Source organism: Apteryx mantelli, chromosome 15 (assembly GCF_036417845.1).
Source record: "Apteryx mantelli isolate bAptMan1 chromosome 15, bAptMan1.hap1, whole genome shotgun sequence".
Lineage (NCBI taxonomy): Eukaryota > Metazoa > Chordata > Aves > Apterygiformes > Apterygidae > Apteryx > Apteryx mantelli.
In genome coordinates, this window is record NC_089992.1 from 4,234,175 (window position 1) to 4,250,511 (window position 16,337).

Below are 16,337 nucleotides of genomic sequence, written 5' to 3' on the forward strand. Positions count from 1 at the left end.
GTACCGCTCTGGCCCTCGTCCCAGACTCGGCGTGAACGAGACCTCTTACGGGTCAATGCAACAGCGTTCCCCACTGTATCCCGCTGCAGCTGAAGGATTCCCAGCCACATCCCTCACAATCCCCTCCGGCAAGAGCTTGCTTTGCCAGATCGAGATATCACTTGTCTTGGAGGGGTCTCCTCCTGCAATCGGGTATTCGATCCAGCAATGGATCTTTGCCCAAGTGTGGAAGGATACCCAGTGCTATTTGAGTCTGACTGATCAGAAGCAACAGAGCAACACTGGTGCAGAGGTCCATAGTTTCCAAATCATTTTCAGATCTCTCAGTAAGCACTGAATATTCATTTGTCCTGATCCTGAGCATTTGGGAAACTAAAACTTGCTGGAAGACTAGACCTGTTTTGAAAACAATGAGCTTATGGCTTTCAACACCTGCCAATACATCCCAGAACAGTGGTATTCTTCCGTACCAAATGCATTCCAAGATGCTTATATGATTGAAAGTCAGTCCAAATGGTATTTGGTTGTAAGCAGAAACGCTGCGGCTTTATCAGTGTTGAGCCTGAGAAAATTTGCCAGCATCTGGGACTCATCTCTGACGGGCATAATGACAGCAATGAGGCAAATGGCCAAGGAACTTGACCAAAATAACAGTGAGGTGATAGCAGTGGCAGGAACTAGATGCCCAACTAGAACTAATGTTGGGTCCAAATCCAATGTTTTAAGCCTTGTATCACATTCTCTCTCCAGCAGCTGCAATACTCTGTAAAACCTGAAAAATCAGCTCAGTAAAAACAGCCATCACCAGACAACAGCTCTCTCCATATGTCACAGTCCGTAAAGTCTGATGACATTTTACATGATGGAATTATGCATTCCATAAAACATCTTTGGAATGTAAAGCTGATAAAAATTTCTCTTCACTTACAAATTACAATAAGAATGATCATACTTTCAACCCTATTTTAACATGTAGGACAAAGCTGAATTACATGCACCATAGGTAGAAATGCAGAGAGCATCAAGCTACAAGTACCTGCTCCATAAAAGTAGTGGATTCATCGTGTGATTGCCAATAAATTTTCCTCAGCACATCTAAGAAAGGGTCTGAGAACATAAGAAGTAAGAAGGCCAGTGAGGCCTTCTGGACCACAAGCATATAATGGTTTACAATACAGATGGAGATTCGGTGCTCTTGAACAGCAGCCAATGCAAATTTTGAAAATATGTGAAACATGCCCCCATCCACCCTTTCAGGACAGAAACTGGCAGCTGTTTTCTCTACCGATTGCACAGAAACCCTATCTGGCAATCTAGACAATAATTGCAGAAGCACAATAACAAATAACTGCTCTGTGTCTGGATTGTACATTAAATTAATCTAACCTGCCAGAGCTACAGTCCATCAGTGGGAAGAATAATCTGTTAATGTGGCTTGGATGGCTCTAAAAAAGATTGGGCAGGGCATGAAAAAAACGTTTCCTTGTTCCTGAGGCACTGACAATGTAATTGCCTTGAAGAAAAATGGCAGATAGTGACAAGGAGTCCAAAAGGCATTTTGGCCTAAGCAGAAACATTGCTGCTTTATCTGTGTTAAGCCTGAGAAAATTTGTTGGCATCCGGGACTGGATAAGTGACAGGCATAATGACAGCACGGAGAATGCTGCACTTGTGCTGGCATTCAGCGTTCCCGAGAGGCTCCGAGCGATGCAGCCGTGTCCTGGAAGGGTGAGGAAGTGAAATGCAAAAGCTAAATCAAAAGCGCACTACGACTATGGTTTCACCATCAACTCAACAACAGGCGGTCGCCAAGCAGATGGAAAGAGAAAAAAAGCAGGGAACTCTGCCCAGAGGAAAAGCGAATGGGGTCTGGGGGAGGCGGATTCATTAACATTTAAGAGAGTGAGGTTTCCCTAGACAATTTCTGGGAAAACTACAGATCAGTACCTTTGGGAGAGGCTTACAAGTAAGAAAATCACATTGCTACTTAAGCTACACTTCCTTGGTCTCACTAGAAATAAAATACTATTGCTTTCAGGGTGACATAATTATTGATTACGCAGTTTTCCGCCATACTCTGGAGCAAGGATCTTTTATTGGAAGCAGATGACTCCAGCCCATCTATGTTTCGAGCCCGGCAGCCGCGCGGCTCACATCCTCTCCCAGCTGCAGCTGCACCAGCGGAGCGATTACAGCTTCCACCTGCTCATCACCACATCCCTGCCGGTGTCACTGCCCCTCCACGCTGGCTGCCGAGCCAGTCACCCCAGCGGCTTTTACACGCCCAGCCAAAACGTGCTGAGAGGGCTCCTTTAGAAAGTTTTCAAACTAGCCCTGCTTGTTTGGAGCACGGGATGCTCACGCCAGCCTTTCCACGCCAAAGGAACTGCAGTCCAAATGGATGAGCATCTTCTGTTACACTATTTAACACACAAATATTTTCTCATAGCAAGACCCTTGTTAAGACAGCTGCTTCCAGTGACAAAGCTTGTTAATAGCCATTGATTAAATGGCTGTTTTTCTCCAGTCTGGCTAAACCATCTCTAACTGGCAGCCTACCTGTTATTAGCTACTGGCAGCGCAATCTCAAACTTGGCCAAGAACTGGAAGTACTGCTCTTCGGTTTGTTGAGTGAAGCCCGTCCCAACCAGCAGCATCCTGAGATCCTCTGCTCTGATAACACCATTCTTTGCCACTGACTTGGAGCTCTTGATGTTGAAAATCCTCTGCAGACACTCGGAGAGCCAGACTGGGTCAAGGAAGTAGAGGTTTCTCAGGCCATGGCTTGTGTCTGGGAAGTGCAGCAGTGTACCCGTTTCTATGAGAAAATTAATTGCTGCAAAAAGTAAAAATAGATAAAAAAGAATGATAGATCAGCAACAGCCCAGCATTAGGAAACCACAGTGGGGTTAGGAAAGATTAGAAGGCAATCTCGACAGCTTTATCTAGATCAGGTACAGTCAGGATGTAGCCAAGCCAAGCCAAGGAAATAACATTTAACTGAGGCGTGCTACTATCTGGCACTCTGTTTTTAAAACCCACAGCCATAAGCACATCTCGCCGCTTTTCTGTCCTTATTTCTGACCCCATGCCACCTCCTCCGGCCCTCCTCCGGCCACCCTTTGGGGAAGGGCTCTCCCTGGCCCCTGCAGAACAAGACCTCTGTAACAGCCTCTATAAAAATTTTCCCAATTAGTTGCACATATTAATTTCCAAGAAATTACTGGTCTGCTCTGACCTACCAGTTTGCAAGTCTTCGTAGTCTTTAATATCATTTCCTGGGGTTTGCTCAATCATCAGCTCTATTTGTCTGTCCGTTAAATACTGCACATCATCATTCTGACTTCTCCTATGCTGCTCTGTAAGGACGGCTTCTTGAAGACTAAGGTAACTTCTGGGTATCTGCAAGCCACGTTAGAAAAACAGCAGGGTCCGTTTCAAACAGCAATCACTCTGCCGGTGACTATGTGGCTAAGGCATCTCCCTCTTTACAGGCATCCCACAGCGTTGACTTTTTCCAAAGCCAGACAGCTATTTTATAGACTTTACATGCTTCCAGCGGCAGCAGCAGTAACTCCCGAAGTTTACTTCCCAAGCCAAAACCAAGCCAAAAACACCCCCCGCCTTTGGTAAGGATCACCACTAGAAAGCACAGTTCTCACCAATCTCCCTGCGAGTTTCTGAGAGCAAATTGAGCTGCCAACATCCTTCATGTTGCACGTGACGTGAAAAATCAGCTGGCGGAGCCCATCGAGGCCTTCCAGAGTCTTACAAGAGAGCTCGCTGCAAAAGACATGCAAGGGTGGGGGTTATCAAACCTTATCGGCACATTGGCTTCCTTTCCAGGCTCACGTTTTCGTATCGGTGATTTTAAATTTCCTGTGCCAGACGAATGGGAGGAAAGCTCTCAGTGAGCATTTTTAGCTTGGGAGAAAGAAACGGAGAAGCCTGGAGAAGATATACTGGCCAAACTCTGCTCTGCCTGCTTGATTCACTGTGCACTGTGGGGACCTTTGGGGGCTTCCCTGGCAGAGGGACCAAAGCCATCAGCCCGTGTCCCTTCCTTGCTGTACACAGGCACCACCCTGGAAGGGGTTGCGGGAAGGAGGAGGACACTGTGCTCCAGCCCTCGCTGGAGACGAGTCCAGTTCTCCCAGGCTCAGATCAAAGAGATGCGATGATGACTAACAGACACCTTTTCCCACCCTCGCTCCAGCCCTCGCTCAGCTGGATCCTGTGATGTGGGAATTGATGCTTAGATCCTAAAAGCTGGCCTTCATCATCTCTCTAACAGCTAAAAACCTGCTCTCTCCAACTCCTACTATTTCTGGCCTTTTTGTTGGCTGCATAAGAACAGTTCTCTTCTGCTTTCCCCAACAAAGGGTCTTTCTCACCGATCCCACACATGTTCCTGCGGCAGAGGGAGAACCGTGTTTTAAAGAAATAGCCTTTATGTTAAAGTTCAGCCTCAGTGGTGGGGGCAAGTGTGCGCTCGCTCACTGGGATGCCGGAGGACGACCGGATGCTCAGAGCACTGCTCAGAAAAGCCCCATCCTGATGCACAACGGGGAGTGAAGGAGACGGTCTGCAGCGAGCATGGGAAGGAGGAGGCAGGAAACTAGGCACAATGGAGAGGTGGAAATGTGCAGGACATGGGGCAGGGTGAAAGAAAGTCCCCTGGAGAAAGAACGAGGGGGATCATGGTGAGATGCTCTACAGTGATGGGAAAAGAGGTATGAGGAGCATGAACCATAAACCTTTCTTTCTCTCTCACTGTGAGCCTGCCTGCCTCGCACTGGCCCCAGGCACCTCTCCTGATGGGAAGGAGACGGCTGCAATGCCCAACGCAACGCTTGCGTTTGCAGAACAGAGCGTGGGAGGCCTCCCGATGACTTTGCCAGGCAGCAGATGCACAGTGTGACGGGCCACTGCAGAGCCCTGCTTCCTTTCCCAGCCAACCACCTGTGCCTTGCCCCAGGCGTGGGTAATGCTGAACGGTTTCGAGCTGTTTGGTGCCAGCCGCCTCACCCACACTCCCTCTGCGCTGCACGCTCCCTTGGCTGCCAGACCTGCTTTTTTTCCCAGCCGGAAGAGCCTCCTCTCCCCAAAGGCATCCTCCGCAAGTTGAGGGGAGGGAGCGGCGGTCCACTCCGCAGCCTCACTGATACCAATTTCCAGGCTGCCCAACCTATCCGTTATCATGTGCAGAGAACTCGAAGGACCCGGCTGGGGCTGCGAGGGGCTCCCGGGGTTTTCCCCCGCTCTTGCCCCGCTAACACTGCCACGTTCTCTGCCTCGGGCATTGAGACATACTCACGCAGCCTCTCCGCACCAAACCCTGCTGCACCCGCCCTACAACAGCCATGCTCTTTTTTTTAAAGCTTTGCAGCATTAATTATCCAATCTATATGTTCTCTCCCTCAAAGTTAATTAATAAACTGTATCACCATTTAACAAGAAAGCTGAGCACAGCAGGAGCATTGAAGCAGGCAGGCCAAGGTCATGACTTCAGAGCTTCCAGCTCGCAGACCCAGGCTGACCTCTGAGCTATGCTAAGCTTCCCTCTAATTATACTACGTTATTTCTCAACCAAAAATAGATGAAATGCAATGCTGAAGAGTCTTTAAATCAGCTCTGTTGCCAAGGAAATTGAGCATTATAAAACTATGCCCATTAAGGTGATATAAAATAGAATGAGCTTCATAAGGACACAAGTACTTACTGTAGGTGCTTGAATGTGATGTCTGGGAAGCCAGTTGCTCTGGATCCAGAGGGAGATCGACAGAGAGCCAAGACATACGCTCTCAGGGTTGCTATCCTCTCAACACGGAATTTAGTTTCAATTAAATCAAGGTGTGTTCCTACCACCAACACTGCTGAATTTGGAGCTTTGGCCTGCAAGAGAAAACACTGACTATGACCTAATCCAGACTACGTCACGGTAAATTCAATGAGGACATGTGAAAAGTACTATATTTAAGACAGGGAAGTTACATACATGAATATAAAATGGAAGCAACCTGGCTTGGTAGCTTGACAACAGCAAAAAATGATTGGGGTATTACAGAAGTTCTCCTACTGAATATGGCTCAATAGACTGCCGCTACTGCAGACGAGGAAACCGTCAGTTTGGGCTTATTATGTAAGGGCTCACCATAAAGGGAGTTACCGTGGGGCATTAAGTTTCCATGAATCAGCTAAATGATGGGAACCATGTTCACCCAGAGCAAGGCAAAAAGAACTGTAGCTTGATTTGTAGATAGAAGATCTAACTTTGATATCCTGAAAAACAGTCTAACATACAATGGTGGTGATGCTATGGAATGGATACCGAGGGAAGCTGCACAATCTTTTTCACTGGAGGTATATGGAGAGGTGAGATAAACTGCCAGAAATGTCTAAACCTACTTAATCCTGAATCAGTGCAAAGGAATGGATTAGATGATCTTGTGGTTTCTTCCAATCCCTCCATGATTCTATTACAGGATTGGAAAGTATCCAGATTGCAGGGAACATGCTGCCAAATACAATGGGATTGCACAGGCTTAAGTGGAGATCAGCTTGAGGATCCAAATGACTTTGAACACAGAAGAAAATTCAGATGCAGAAATGTATTTGTTTATTTGCAACCAATCCAGTTCTCTGTTACGACACTCACTGCAATCTGAATGACGTCAGACTTAACTCATGCAAACCCAGGAGCGACGGCTGTACCCAGTTGGACCAAAGGGCCCAGCCAGCCCAGGATTCTGTGTGAGGCCTAACAAAGAGTATATATGCACAGGGTAAGCATGCAGTGATTTTCCCTGGAATAATCTCCCAGTATTGTTCTCTGTGCCTTTTCTTACACTACTATATGCTTCTTGAAATGTATCAGACACAGGTGCACCATACATTTATGAAATGTCACTGTGATGTTTTCTGCCTTGTTACCCAGTCTGGGCTTTTGATTGCTGCTGAATATTCAGCTAAATTTTTTGTAATGCCAAGATATCTTTTCTCAGAGGCACTGGTTTAGAGCCCATGGCTGCACATGTAATGTTAAGATCAATTTCAAATAATGAACATCGTTATAAAAAATTACGAACATTGTATTATAAAAGAACAAGCAGTGCCAAAGAACTCACTGCTGTTCTGACTCTTGACTGAGAGTTGGCCAGGAGACACAATCTGGTTATCGGAATATAAAGTGTTAAAAACATAACCTCTAGACTAATGTGCGTCTAACCCACACAAGAAAGAAAATGCTTCAAAACCCCCTCAGAGCACAGTGTGGTCTAACACTAATTCCAAAATAAGTATGTTCAGCCTTCCTTAGCAAGGGTTTATAAATCAGCTTTTGTTTCATTCTCTGGTGTGTGTGAGGGAGAATAAAGCAAATGATAAATTTAAACCATTAAATATAGCAACACGCCTACAGGAGAATGAAAAATTAATTCCAAAAGCTATGCAAAATTCATAGGTTGTGGAGTTTTGAAAAGCAGGCCAAAAAGATTCTATAATATCCCATAATGACGTATGGGTTTACTACTTAATAAATAGATATTCTGGAGCCCACCAGTGACTTCTTACCTCAATGTTCAGCAACCAGAACTGTAAGTTTGCAACAGCTTCTTCCCCCAGTGCCAAGTTCCATACAACTATGTACAATGCTTTGTCTGTGAAGAAACACTGATTGACTGTAGCCATGCTTGCTGGGCCTCCGATATCCCAGACGTTGAACTCCACTGAATCAACCTACTTAGACAAAGAGAAGTGTTCAAATCAAACGGTTGCTGTAAATCACGGGGAGATAATAGCCGAAGCATAAACCTACGCCTGCATAATGTATGACACAAGAAGGGTTTCAATGTCCTAATTGTGCCTCCAGGAAAGAAAAATCAACAAGCAATTGTTAAGCACGGCTACCACTTCCCCACAGGAAATCAAGACTAATTACTTGCTGCTAAAATGATAGAGGTGCCCTTGATGCTGGTAAATCTCCAGTTAATGCTGTGGATTCTGCAGAACAAACAGAAGTCTCATTCTGAGCCCTGTGTTTCACTACGTCTTGAATAGGAGCTGTTTCATCGTTGTCTGTGGCACGCTCGGCAGGACCGCTGCAGCTAGTTATCTGCCATTGCGACAGGGAACAGGAAACCCCCTGCTGAAATCACTTCCCCTGAGTTCAACCCCAGCTGAGCCAAACACACAAAAGGTGCTCAGGAGGCACCTTCTCATGCCTTTCACAAACACTGCCTGGTTGTTGTTTGGAGGCCACTGACATATACGTGTCACACCAGAGATGGGCCAGAGTTATGCCTTGCTGTGATTCAGATTCACCGATATTCAGGGGAGCGCGTGAATGCAGGTCTCTACAGCTTAGCTCAGGTCCTCTCCCAAGTATCTCAGCACCCGCTTCTCAGTGCAGCCTCGCAACAGCACTAGGAGGAAGCACTGCTCTCCATTTAAATGGTATTCAGGTTCCCAATTTTGCAGTAGGAAGCACCTATGTGCCTTGGAGGCTCTGTCCCTAAATCACTTGGCCCTGGGGGGACAAGAGGTCTGTAACTGTGCAGGAAGCCAAACCCAGCTCCAGGCACCTTCCCCAGAGCATCATGTAATACCAAGCAGGCTCTGTTTACCAGTCCAGGACCAAGTACTGCCTGACCCCATAGGACAAGTTGCCCTATGAGATTTCATCAAGGAGTTAAATATCTCACTTGGGCTCTGATCTCCTAGCACAATCCCAGTCTGAAGCCTCACAGGAACAGCTGGAAGAATTTCCATTTTGTTTGAACCAAGCCCTAACCAGCACCAGGGCAGCCTTGCTCATCCAAGACCTTCAGTGTGGGTTCTTGTACAGAGAGACAGACTCCAAGGTAGGGACAAAGCCCATTCAGCATCTTGGAAAAGAGCTGTACCTCTTGATCCCACTCCAGGTTTACGATGCTGTCTAGATTTTTATTTTATTCAACTGCTCTTCAACACAAAATGCACAATTCCCTTCTCCCATGCAAGTCTTTAAAGAGTCAGGCTCTGCTTGCTCTTTTTCTTTCTCTCTCTGGCCTGGCACGCTTCACTGGAGAATAGCTGAACTCAGCAGGCTCCTCCACCCCTTCCAGAACAGCCTGGTGGCCATGGCTTTCATCCGGGAAGGGAGAGCCATGGGTTTGCACACCCTCAGCTCTGACAAAAGCCCCGGAACTAGCTCTGCATGCCCCAATCCTTGTGTTATTACGCAGGCAGTGGACAGGGCCACCTACATGCTTGAATTAGTTCAATGCGGCCCAGATGAGTTCAGTATGGGCTGATGCACTCCCTGGATGAGCTGCCTGGGATCTGGGTGTTTAAAGTATGCCTTAGATATCCCTGAATCATAACGGAGGTCAGGCATCTAAGTCCTACCCACCTTCCTGGTCTAGGACAGTTCTGACATGAAGGATGTCTAGGTTTAGGTACTGATGTCCCATTTTCCAGTCCCAGATGAAGGGACAACCCATTGGGTGGTGCTTTAGAGAAGCGGATTTGAAACACTCTCTCAGACTCAGTGTCCAAAAACCACCCGAGCTGGGACTTAGCCAGAATTTAAGCAATCTCCATATGGCTCTCACTCTTTAGGATACAAAGTCAAGGTTGAATGCTGAGGAAAACAGACCTGTCCTCTATAATCAACTGGAAAATCAAAGGAATTGTGGCAGGTCTAAATGTCCATCACTTGCAAGGTCTGGTCAGCCCAAAAGGGATACTGCAGGGCTCAAATAATTCCACCGAGGCTAAGTATCTTAGGCTGTTTTTCACCTTTGCCTTGTGTCCCACTGGCTTGGGGAGCTCCCATTTTGTCGTACGGATGGTGGCATCACTGTGCATCATCTGAGGGACTTTTCCAGTCTGCAGGATCTCAATCAGTGTCGACTTTCCCTGTCGTGGGGGACCGATGACAATCATCTTCATCAGTTTACACTTCTCTGCTTTGCGCAGCTGTGCTCGTAAGTATGCCAGCACTGTTTTAGGGCCTATGGGGAGGGGAAGTGAACAGGTTTTATCTGTGGTTCGCAGTTACAAACGTACAGCAGAACTGCACAAAACCTACTGCAGCAAACACATCAGCTGAATTAATATTTTCCCTGCAGCTTCATTGTGGGCTGAGACAATCCAGAGAATAAACAAAGAAACCTCCAGTGGACAGACCTGAGACGGAGACCCCAGAAAAAGGTCAGCGCTCTGAGAGTCTACAATGAAGCACTGTAAGGAGAAACAAATGCTGTGGCTCGTACTCTTCAGAAGCTCAAAGGAAACATAAAAAACTAATTTAGTATTGGAAAATACTCAGTTTTTCCTTCTACTTTCATGTTTCTAGTTAAAATCAGATTTAGGCTTCAACAGTTTGCTGGAGAAGGAATAATTTCTAATAACTTTATTCCCGCAGGATTTTCTTATTAAAATACACAAAAAAGAAAACTGTATTGTAATAGATCCAAAAACCTAACAGCTTTCAATAAAGTTACTGCAGTGTGACTTGACTGCTGCTCCTAAGCACTTCAGTCTTTAGAAGGACTGTCTAAACACCCTAAACTACACACATTCAGAAAGCAAACTACGGAATTTATCCAGCATGCATACTGCAAATAAAATATTGCATTTATAGGTCATTATTTTAACATGGGATCTATCTTAAACTGATCCTATCGTCAGAGCTTAGCACTGACTATTGAACTTGCAAATATGTGAAGGAAGTTTTCCTATGCAATTCCAGTTAGCCGCAACAAGGGCTTGGGCACATACTGTCTGTTCATGTTCAAGACCATTAGAAGGAAGCAATTTTGATTATATGTTCAGTCAATGTAATAAAGAACACACAGGATCAGCCTTACCCTCTTTTCTGATCTCTGCAGGAACGTTACTGATATTTAGTTCCTCGATATCCAGCTGCCAGAGATTAGCCAGCTGTCCAAGCTCTGGAGGAAGCTCTCGGATACCAGGGTTACTGTACAAAAACAAATAAATCTACCAACAACCAGGCTTTGTGTGTAAGTAGCTGCTCTCATGGACTCTCAGATTACAATATTCTCTCCTTGCAGAAATCTTCCATTAATATTTTAATAAGACTACTCATCACTTCAATAGCAATTTCCATCCTTATAGTGATGTATAACTTTAATTTATCTTCTGGGGCAGACAAGTGTAGTCATCTTTACTGGATAGTTGAGGAAATATAGGCAAAAATGATGAGTTATTGACTCACAAGCCATGGAAGCAGACAGCAAAGAGTCAGAATTAACTTGAGGCACACTAGATTCTCAGGCTGGTGCTCAAAGCATTAGATCATCTTCCCTAATATAAAAGGCCAGCCTCCTCCTTATCTAAAGTAAATGATGAGCACAGCTCTACATGGGCTGACTCTTTCCAGCTTTCTGACTTCAAAGGCACTGTTCATCTGGGGTGGGGCTCCACGGAAGACTGGTCACTAAAACAACATGGAAATAAAACTGCATCGCTTTTCCAGGGCACGGACTTACTTTCCTAAATAAAGTTCTGTTAAACCTTTCAGAAGGCAAATGGACTGTGGGACAGAGTCCAGCTGATTGTCGTTCAGATAAAGCACTTCCAGAGAATCACTCAGAAATGCTGGGAATTCCAAAAAAGGACCTGAAACAAGACAAGAAACAAGTTGCACCTTTAAAATGTAACAGGCAGCAAGGCTATGGACCAAGAGTCTTCACCTCAACTTTGTGGGAAACACATGAGGTCATGTCCCTTGGCAGGAACCACCAAGAAGCAACAACAGAAAAGCACATGGCCTTCAATGGTGACCAAAATCAATGCTCACATCACAATTTTTATAATCACAGTGATGTGTATGTTTGAACATGATGATCTCCAGGACCTCTGGGGTACTGAGGGAGAGACTCTAGGGCTGCTTAGAGGACTAGACTTCAGAGCACGAGTGCTATGGTGTTTTTTTGCCATTGGATAGCTGATAACAACTTGTGGACTCCCCCTACTTCAGCCCAACAGCTTGCAGTGAAAGAACATACCAAGGGCGCAATGGTTTTCAATGTGTTTTTTTCACATTGTCTGAGGAAAGTCAGAAACTGGTCAGAACTGATGTTTAGGCCCCCATGTTGCAGCCTGGAGCAACATATCAAGTTAATAACAACGGAGAGGAAAACCCAAACTGCAGTTGACAGACTGCTACCCTGCATCACCTCCAAAACACTGCCTGCCTTTGCTCCTCTGGTCTGTTTTACACAGCAAGGGTTCAGGGCACTTCGGTCTTCCTACATGTTTGAACAAAAACTAGCGTATTTTGGGAGCTACCCAAGCAACAACAGCGACGACTGCATTGCCGAATTGCTGTAGCTGGAGAGGTTCAGACAAAGAGAAATTCAGTTAGTTCCAAAGAGCATCATTTTGCTTCACGATTTACTCCAGGGATAGCGGCATGAAAAGCTGCCATGAATTGTGTTGCTGTCTTGAGTGTCACATATATCTACCAAGAAGCATCCTGAAGTCAAGGAGAATTAGGCCATACAAGGACAAGCAGATTTTGGGTCTCTGATTAATAAAGTACAACCAGCACCATCTGCTGCCTCCACAGTCAATAAAAGCAACTGAGACCTGAAACACATCCTTTCTCAAGGACGGGACAGTTGTACTTCCAACAAGATGTTTTTCCACTACAGAGAAGACTTGAGGATCTGTAACTAAGCCAGAAAAGAAAAAAAGAAAATGGAAGAGGTTTTTTCAGGAAAAAGCTTCCCAGTCTAATATTAACAGCAGTTTGGGCCTAAGCTAAGATCAGAAGAGGAGCAAGATAGAGTCCTACTGTGTGCAGGGTGTTTTATATATGTGACAGGACTGTCTGGTGTGGGCAGCGTGTCACAGTCTGCCTTTGAGTTTTCACATAAAAAATCATCTTTGGGATTATTTTAGGAAAACAGCAGGCTTATTCATGGATTCAGTTCACTTCCTTTCTGGCTCATCGCTGGACTTAAACTTTTCATTGTTCCTCATCAGTATGCACCTAGGCACAGACAGATTTAGTCTCTTTTGGACATGTAGGAGCAAATACCTAAAATAGTAGGAATACTCTCAATTCACCAAAGAGTTCAAGGTGGAAAGGAGTGTACTATATTGGAAGCAAGCTCAAGGTGTTTATGAATTGCAATTATTTATTCATGAGTTATTTATGACTTCTCTGGCTTGAGCTCAGATTTGCTTTTAAAGAACTGTATAAAAATTAAAACAAAATCCCATCTCAAAACTATATTTTTGGATGAGTAAATGCCACGAACACCACATGCATGTGCATGGAGTTATTCTGAGATTTATCAATCAAGTATAGTGAGCATCTATAAATTATTCTCTTTAAATAATCTAGACTTGAGTAAATAGCTTTGTTGGTAAAAGCATACGAAAACTTGCCCCCCACCTCACTAGGAGATTTCTGTGAGCAGCTGATGTATTCGAGCTTCTGTTTTCTCTTGATGTTCTTTAAATTCTTGGCCACATCCTCTAGTCTCACCAAGCTATACTTGGCACAAGAACAGAGAGAAAAAGATGAGCTGGCTTCACTCGGTCTCTGTGGCTACTCAACCCTGGCACCAGCCAGGTGGGCTTGCCGGGGCCCTTCTGCAACCTGAAGCAACCTCAGGCAGCTCTATGTTGCACCAGGGTATGCTGTGCCAAGGCTGTTCGGATGGCACCAGCGCAGAGTCCATCCTCCCCTTGTGTAGCAGGGTGAGGCTGGGTTTGCAATTCCCCTTAGAGCAGTTTTTAGCAGCCTTTGCCCGCTGCACTCTGCCCTTCTCTCCCTGTTGGGAAATGCTGCTGCAGCACTGCACAGACGAGAATTGAGGGTGCCTCAGACTCCACAGATTTGGGAGATTCAGACTCCTATTTCCATTTCCAATTCCTATTCCTGCATTCAGGATTTCATTGACGTCGCGGCATTTGTATTTCCATTTCCTAGTTTGAAAACAATGCAGATCAACCTCTTCTCCTCACAAGGGTGCACACACACGACTTGCTGAGCAGCAGCCTCCACCTCCAGATGCCAAATGCGGTAAGACAAGCCTTGCCTGGAGGTCCAGGTAGAGCCACTGCCCTCCAGAAGAGTGAACTGGAGCTTAAAACTAACACTACTAAGGCTATATTGAACCCATTTCTCCCTTACTGTAACTTGGTACATTTACCATTTTTACCTATGCATGTTGACCTGAGACCACACACAATTTTCAGGGCGGACAGACTAAGAAAGCATTTGCTGCAGAAGGACTTCTCCCCCCTGCAAGCAGCTGAGGACTGCTCTGGGGTGCAACACAAAGATGCCAGCTCTCTTCCACTCTGCAATTCCCAAAGAATGCTTTAGAACAAGCCATTCTTTAGTCAGCTGAATATAAGAAAGCTCTCCAAGTGCTTTAAAATAAAACAAACAAGCAAAAAGAAATGCAGATGAATCCCACAGAGAGCAGGGAGCAGTGCAAATACCTTCAAATAGTCCTTTGTTCTCTCTGGGATTTCACGTGCACTAATTCAAAAAATCTCTTCTGCTCTGCCCCAAACTTTGGGTGCAAATCAGAGAGACAAGGGAAAAAAACCCAATTTACAAATTCAACCACAGAAATGATGCTAAGAGTAATAACACTAACTATGGGTTAATTTCCCTTCTGAGTATACCAGTGAGTACTCTGACTAAAAAGAATAATCTTAAAGATAAGAATAGAAACTCAGTGAAAGAAACAGGTTTCACCCATTCTTCACCTTCCTGTGTTGATGGCACCAACCAGTTGCACCATTTCTTTAGCAATTTAGCTAAACATATTTTCTCTTTATTTAAATGCTGCTGCACTTAAAATAGCAGCTGAATTTATGGTGATTTCCCCCTAGCCAACCTCCACAGATCCCTTCTCAGTTCACCTGGCGTCCTCAGCCCTTGCCTTCCCTGCATCCGCTCTGGGCAGCACACTGCCATGGAGCTTACCTGCCTCGGGGCCAGCGCGCACCCTGCTCTTCGTGGTGAAAAAGGGAATCCGTTTTGTTTTAAATCCCTCCTCATTCCTGTGGGCAAAACAAAATGGCAACGTGGGGAAAAAAGAGCAGTTCAGAGTCATGCTGGAGCTGTGCGCCCAGGGTGCTAGGCAATGCAGGGTCAGGCCCTCCTACAGGTTCCCCTCGGTTTCTGAGAGATGGGACTGAAGCCCCAAAGTGCAATCACAGAGCTAGACTCCACCAACACTTGTCCAGGCCCAATGGTTTTCTTCTGGCAAATTAACAGAGTTCTGCAAGGCAGCGCTTTCAGCTCCCAGGGCGAGAGCACTTGACCCCTGGCTTTACGGGTATCAAGGTTAAGAAGACTGTCAAGCAGCAAATTGAACAAGCTTCACAAGAAGCACTGGAGAATCGACCTGCTGCCATTCCCTGCTCTCACCTGTCAGTCTCCAAGAAGATGACCCAACAACACAACTCTGGAAATGCACTAAGACATTCAAAAAATATTAATTTGTACTTATCAACTGGCACAGCAGCTCCTAAGGACTGGCACCCTGGACAGGCACCCAAATGAGAAGATGTATGTATGCAAGTATGACACAATTAAATGTAGTTCTGGAGAAGAGAATGGACTTTTAAGTCATTATATTAAACATCCTTATTGTAGCTTCTAAGTAGAAGAACATCACTTCTTTATTGGATGACCTTATTAATGTCAGTCTTCTCTATGAACTTGCAGCTGGTTACACTTCCATTCAAAAAACAAAGATTTTTCATATTTTCCAAAACAATACTCCCACGCTAACTACAAACTCCAGTCCAGCCAGATGGTTTATGGTTAAGATACACTCCCCACAAACTAGTATTTGTAGTGATGAACAAAACGCTGGGTTAAAGAAAGTTCTACAAGTTCTGAAATTAAATTGCCATTATGAGTAATCTATCCACTTAATAAATGATACAGTGTGCTAAATATCCAAAGAGCCAGTAAGGGATAATTCATCACTGTCACAGACACACAATATACTTCAGAGACGTGGTATGCGGATATCAATGCTTTCTATGCAGGTAATTAATTCACCACTGACACCCTTTGTGTTACGCGAGGGATCAGGTTTGCTATTATTTCCTCAGCCTTTGTTTTCTGAGATACAATTTAAAAGAAACACTTACTTCCCAAGTTGGTTTTTAGAAAGATCCAGTGTTTTAAGTTGTTTGCAATTCCACTTATCTTGCGAAGGCAATGTAGATAGCTGATTTCCCAGCAACTTCAGAGACACCAAAGCCTAAAAGAGGGAAAAGCCTGGAGTTAGGAGCCAGAGTCCATCAACCACACAGAAAGAGGTTTTTTAGCCTGGCTGTTA

At 45.1% G+C, this 16,337-nt stretch overlaps 1 protein-coding gene across 1 annotated transcript in view; it reads right to left on the reverse strand.

Annotated features, from left to right (window-relative positions):
- Window positions 1-16,337, reverse strand: part of LRRK1 (leucine rich repeat kinase 1) — a 79,027-nt gene that overhangs the window by 22,706 nt on the left and 39,984 nt on the right. Inside the window, exons 11-20 of the mRNA XM_067305575.1 lie at window positions 16,147-16,259; window positions 14,966-15,042; window positions 11,499-11,628; window positions 10,854-10,966; window positions 9,781-9,995; window positions 7,573-7,737; window positions 5,723-5,895; window positions 3,663-3,783; window positions 3,243-3,402; window positions 2,560-2,836 (exon numbers count right to left, since the gene is read on the reverse strand). Of these exons, the coding sequence (XP_067161676.1) occupies window positions 2,560-2,836; window positions 3,243-3,402; window positions 3,663-3,783; window positions 5,723-5,895; window positions 7,573-7,737; window positions 9,781-9,995; window positions 10,854-10,966; window positions 11,499-11,628; window positions 14,966-15,042; window positions 16,147-16,259 (1,544 nt within the window). The remainder of the gene's footprint in view (window positions 1-2,559; window positions 2,837-3,242; window positions 3,403-3,662; window positions 3,784-5,722; window positions 5,896-7,572; window positions 7,738-9,780; window positions 9,996-10,853; window positions 10,967-11,498; window positions 11,629-14,965; window positions 15,043-16,146; window positions 16,260-16,337) is intronic.